At 40.4% G+C, this 6,000-nt stretch overlaps 1 protein-coding gene across 4 annotated transcripts in view; it reads left to right on the top strand.

The window, feature by feature from the left end:
* Positions 1 to 2,353, top strand: part of CTNNBIP1 (catenin beta interacting protein 1) — a 61,342-nt gene extending 58,989 nt beyond the window's left edge. For all 4 annotated transcript variants that reach the window (XM_084651580.1, XM_084651578.1, XM_084651577.1 and 1 more), the window contains one exon: positions 89 to 2,353. In XM_084651580.1, coding sequence (XP_084507706.1) covers positions 89 to 147 — 59 coding nt within the window. In that variant the 3' untranslated portion in view covers positions 148 to 2,353. The remainder of the gene's footprint in view (positions 1 to 88) is intronic.
* Positions 2,354 to 6,000: the final 3,647 nt, after the last annotated feature.

The raw sequence follows: 6,000 nt of genomic DNA on the forward strand, positions 1-6,000 counted from the left end.
TTGGGGTTGACAGTACTGAAATTCAATCCACGCCCTATTCTCTGAATGCAGAACTCTTAGCTCCCATTTTTTTTATATGTACTTACAGGTGCTGAGGACGTGGTGATGGCATTTTCCAGATCAGAGACGGAAGACAGAAGGCAGTAATTTAAAGAGTGTCTGAGCAACATAGAGCTGGAGAGGGCAAGGAGATTCCTGAAGACAGAGGATGGCAGAGCATTAACAAGTTCCTTTGCCCACCCCTAATTTTCCATGGCAGCCCTTGCCCTTTTCCTTTTAATTTTGCTTCCCTTTGCCAACTCTCTGAACACATCTGACAGCCATCTGTTCCTATACACTGTTGCTACTCATCTAGGCTGTGTTATCAAGGAGGAAGCTAGCGATGCATTTACAATTGGTTCAAAGGGACTGACTCTGTTTGTGATTGGCTAAAGGAAGACAACTTTTTAAACTTGACCAATGGAAATCTTTTCTTTTAGTTCTGATATTTTATATTTTAAAATAAGTCTCTTGACATCCTTCTTCTAAAGAGGCTTTTCAAGCTCTGGTGCTTATTTAGGTCATATTTGTGAATTTTAACAGGGTTTGGTTGGCTGCCTAGAACTGGAATTGAATTGTGATTGGCTGATAATGCTAATGCTTTCTCTAGATTGCTTGCAGGTATTTTGCTGACATCAACAATTTCATTGCAGAAAGTTGATTTTTTTGGTGCATTGGTTATTACTTTTCACTTATTGACCTGAGGGGAAAAAAGACAAATGTTCTTTGCAATATTTATTACACACCTAACACACTCTTGCGAACGCGCACACTCTTGCTTTTTTTGATTGGCTTAAGAACTGTGTTTTTAATTTCCTATTAGCTTCAAGGTCTCCCATGCAATCAGTTTTTCCATACTTATCTGCTCTATGGCCTCTGGCTCTCTTGGGAGCATGTGTCAAAAACATATTTACTTTAATAAGTCTACCTGTTGCAGCTGGAATGTAGAGGTCTGCAGCCCTGCTTCTGCTTTGCTAGGGGCTGTATCAATGAACTGCTGAAAAAACTTGGCATTCGGGTTGCTTTTCTCTTTGCTTCTGACAGAGGAGCTGTAGATTTACAGGAATTGCAAAAAGATGAGATCTGTGGCTGAGACATTAAATTGCCAAATCTGTATAGCATATACATGAATTGTGTAAAATAGTACATACAGCTCCACTTTAACCCTTTAATTGCTGCACAGGATTTAGCTCTCAGATAGGGGAACATTACCACCCATGGTCTTACATCCATGTTGCACTGGAATACAATAAGCAAAGTTTATCACCTGCAGTATTATGTGCAGTATGGCTCTAGTACCTGCAACAATTCAGTGAGATGGAAGTCATCTGTCTCCAGGATTAATCAGTTTTTCAGTGGCCATTCCTCTATTGGTGGCAGTGGGAATGCACTAAACTGCCCAAACATGAGTGTACATGTGACATGCACAGATTCACAGTGCTGGGAGAAGAAGTAGGGCCTTCGTCTCCAATGAAATTTTAAAAACATGCACTCATTCTTCAGGAATCTGCACAGTGAATATTAAAATCCTGAGGTACCTAGTGCTGCTGCCTAAAACCAAGCACTTCATTCTCTATTATGTGCAGTAAATTTTTACACTTCTAGATTTTGTTGTGGGTTGCACTGATTTAAGATATTTCAAACTGTATTTAAATAGAAATCCGTTCACCTGTACCTAGTTTGTTTCATACGATTGTTAATTATTTGGAGTAACAGCTCAGGATCCTGGCTGTGACTACTTGACTGTTCTCATGACATGCAATTATGATGATACAGATGTTATTAAAATCTCAAAAGTGAACAAACAGGAGAAACCATTTGAATATGTGTGGGAGAGAGAAGTGGGGACTTTATTTTGAACAAATAACCATTGTGTAAATGGGAACATGAAAAAATCTATGAAAAAGATCCTTTTGATTCAATTGCATCTTTGTAAAGTTTCAATGTGAAAGTTAATCTCTTACCTCAGTTTATTGAGGCTGGATAAGATTTCCCTGTATTAAAATGAAACCAGCAATGAGCCCAGTCGGTTCTTGTGATCTGAACTAAGAGGCACTTTGATTTTAACTTTGGTGCAAAGGGGGCAGCCCTTAAAGGGTTAATTTAAGGTGATATGTGTTTCTGGCCGCTGGCTGGAATGAGGAGGCTGGACTGTAGTGGCCTGTCATTGTCAAAGCTAACATGCATACTCCATGTGTATCTATGGCATTTCTGAGCTGTTACATCTTTTTAAGAAAAGTGAAGTGTTTCTGTGGTTTAATCTTTTGACTAAAAATGTAACTGTTTGGGGGGAAAATACAGTTTTTAATAGCTACTCTTGTTTCTTATTGATTTATTATTATTGGGAACTCACAAAATGCCAAGTATCCATGTTGCTCTTGTGAAAGATTTACCTGTGAAATCCAAACTTGGAAGGGTTCAGTAGGCATCTCTGATGCAGATACGCTGAAAACAGGATAATGTGGAGTTCAGATGCCTGAACAAATATATTCACATCAGGATATTGCTGTCATCTCTTGTATCTGTATATTGAACCTAAGTTGCCTGGCATCCTTATTATACCATCCTCCCTCCCCCTCCCACCTCAATCTTACTAATTTCCATTGGCTACAGGTTTTAGAACAGTGGTTTCTTACATTGAAATGGGGCCAGAGGATTTTGGGGGAGGGATAGCTCAGTGGTTTGAGCATTGGCCTAAACCCAGGGTTGTGAGTTCAATCCTTGAGGGGGCCATTTAGGGATCTGGGGCAAAAATTGGGGGTTGGTCCTGCTTTGAGCAGGGGGTTGGACTAGATGACCTTACAACCCTGATATTCTATGATTTGTGATAAATTACTTTCGTATGTTGGGGGGAGGCAGAGTATGGTAGAACACTGGAAACCCTCTTAACCCCCTATGGTCAAGTCCAAAGTGCTCCTGTTGTACCTCTTCTGGAAACCAGATTTGCCTGTTAACCCTGGAGTTGTGAGGGGTGGAAGAAAGGGCACAGAGCAGTGGGAACTGATTTTTTTTAGTGTACAGATCACTTTCTATAGCTTCCCTTTCATGCTTCAGTCTTTCTTGTGTAACCAATTTCTAATTAACGGTTGAGAACTCTAGCTTCATGTGGGCCAGAGGTGGGTATGAATCTAAACTGAAAGACATCACTCATGGGCCAGGATTGCCAACCCCAAATGTTCAAAAATCATGAGTCAGGCTCAGCAAAAATCATAGGATTGGCTTTAAAATCATGAGATTATGTAAAAATAATAGATTTGGTTGTTCGTTTCATTTAGCTTCTTTTTGAGTCTTTAGGGTGCACTGGGGTCACATTTTGAAGCTTTCTCCACAGCCACAAGGGTTAGAAACTTACTTTTTTCAGTAAGAATGAAAGCTGAAAACATCACACATTCACTTAACTCCAGGATCTGGGGCTTTAAGGAAAACTATAATTATCATGAGACTCATGACAAAATCACGAGAGTCGGCAACACTGAGTAGAACACACAAGTTGACGTCAGAGAGCCCACAAAAGATGCACTTAAGGCATTATGTAAAGTGGCAGCAGGGGTCTCTAGGTGACTTGTTGAATAGAGCAGATCTGAAATCCTTGGGTGGAAATCTTTGGGAGAGCCCCTCATGATACCCCATATACTTTAGGGGTTTTGTCCTCTTTCAAGAGCTCATAACTTACCCCAACAATGTAGACAAACCCAACTAAGAAGGAAATAGATTGAAACCTGCGGTAATGCTAATTCAGCATCCTCTGAGAGCCTGGCTGAGCATGAAGGACAATGGTTGAGAGAGAGAGAAACAGATTCTGCCTTTCACTTCAGAGTTCAGGGTTGCTGCTTGTATATGCAGCAGGAGTAGAACAGATTAAAGACCTCTCCTTACCCAGTTTAAGCACAATGTGCACTGGAGTTTTACAGACCAGGGCAAGGGAGGGAGTTTAGGAACGGAAGGAAACACTCCTCCTGTCTCTTTAGGTGGGTAGCAATTGCTGTAGTTTTTGCTGAGGTCATCGCATCTGTGAGCATTGCCCATTGTAACAGAAGAAAATGAGACTTATCATCTTTTATGTCCGCCTTTAGGCTGATTCTTTTAGGTCCCTAAATAAACCCTATAGTAAGAGAGCATATGAGCTGTTGGGAGGCATAGATGTCAACCTGTGAAGATTTAGTAATAGGGATTCTTGGAGGGAATGGTTAGTTGATATAGTGAGGACTGATAATGGGATATAGAGCCTTTCCCCTTGCTTATTCCAATCTATCCCAGGTAAATAGTGATCAAAAGTTGTCACTCTGATGGCTGTTCAGTGGCCTGCATGAAAGGAGTTACGGAGTCTCAGTGGCAGTGCACTGCCCACCTTCCCAGGTGCCCATACTGCTAAAATGCCCACCTTAACAGTCTTGGGAGAAACCAAGGAAATAGCTTATGAAAACCTACCTTCCTTGGTCACTGCTGGTCAGGGTTAGGGTACATTTATGGGGTCTAGGGTGGGGTAAATTTTTACAACCACTGATGATCCTGTTCTGATGATAGAGAAATTCAGACTTTAGGGCTGTCAATATTTTAACTTTTTTTCAGTCATTAAATTCTAATGACAAATTAAGCAGAGAAAAATAAGGGCCATTAAATGGGAGGTTGCAAGTCAATGTGTCTTGCACATCTGACTTACAAAACAAATATCTTGCATAACATTTGTATGAGGGTTACTGAATAATTTTTGAGGAAACATTTACACCTTTGGAATATTTTAATATTAAGACTCTAGTTTTCTTCCTTTTGTATTGCTTGCCTCCTCTTTAAGGACCGTGTGGTATGGCTGACCACAAATAAAAGTTGTGGCACCAGGGCCAGCACAATGCAATATATGACTACTGGAATAACTGCCTCTCAAATCCAAGGTGGTTTGTTGTGTACTCTGGTGGTTAGCAGTTAGAAATTCTGGGTTTTATCCTAGCCTCTGCCAAAGATCCACTGGATAACCTTAAGCAAGTTTTTTCGGCATGTCTGTCTCATTTTTATCCTACAGAGAAAAGGGTATATTAATACCTATGCAGAAGTGTTGCAAAGCTTAATTGTTTGTAAGGCGCTTTTAAGAACCTCTGCTAAAAGGTGTTGTTGAAATGCAAAGAAGTAGTATTAGACAGAGGAATGACTGGAAGACCAAAGCATTGCTATGTAGCACATGTAGTATGTCCTGCACTAGTGGGATTTTTACTGTGTACAGTTGAGCTTCGTGTTGGATTTGGACCAGTGCTGTTGGCTAACCCAGAGACCCACCTGTTCAAACACCTGTATGAAATGATCACCTGTTAATATAGGCAATGCTGAAATCAACGGTGGGGTTGGAATAAAGGTAGAAGTTAGAAGTGTAAAAGAAAAAGAGCCCTTTAAATAGTTTTCTCCTGACCTATTGCATTTGAGTTGGTGGCTGCTGCTTTAAAAACACACATCAAGCTTTTGCCTTTCAGAAAATTTAAGGAAACAAGATTTATTTTTAAACTCATTTAAATAAAATGTGTTGGTGCTTTCATTCTGGCCTTTTCGTCTTTCTCAGTAATTTGCCTCACATGTCGTCTGTTCATTAGTGTGAAAATTCCCATCAGCTGGGCCTGTTGCTTCAGTAAACCTGGTGCTGTACCATGCAACTATAGTTAAAGTTGCATTTTAAATCATTGTATGGGATTGAATTTCGTGCTTGCGCAAGTGAATTGTCCTGAGTTGAACCAGGCACAGTGCTGGTAAGTGTGTCTACTGGGCTAACTTCTTCTCTATAGCCTCCCATCCACTAACACTATAAGTTTTTAGTACCTTATTTGAATACTGAAAATTTTGCTCTCCCCTGCATATATGCAACCCCTTCATAGTAAATTGCATGCTGATGTGCACCTCCTGAAGTTCCATTCACTTTAGTATTCATTTTACGTTGCACATGTCCCAAGTGTACCTCCAGGGTCATGCAACTGAATTGAC

The sequence above is a fragment of the Lepidochelys olivacea genome (genome assembly GCF_965140295.1).
Source record: "Lepidochelys olivacea isolate rLepOli2 genome assembly, chromosome: 18".
NCBI classification, from domain to species: Eukaryota; Metazoa; Chordata; order Testudines; family Cheloniidae; genus Lepidochelys; species Lepidochelys olivacea.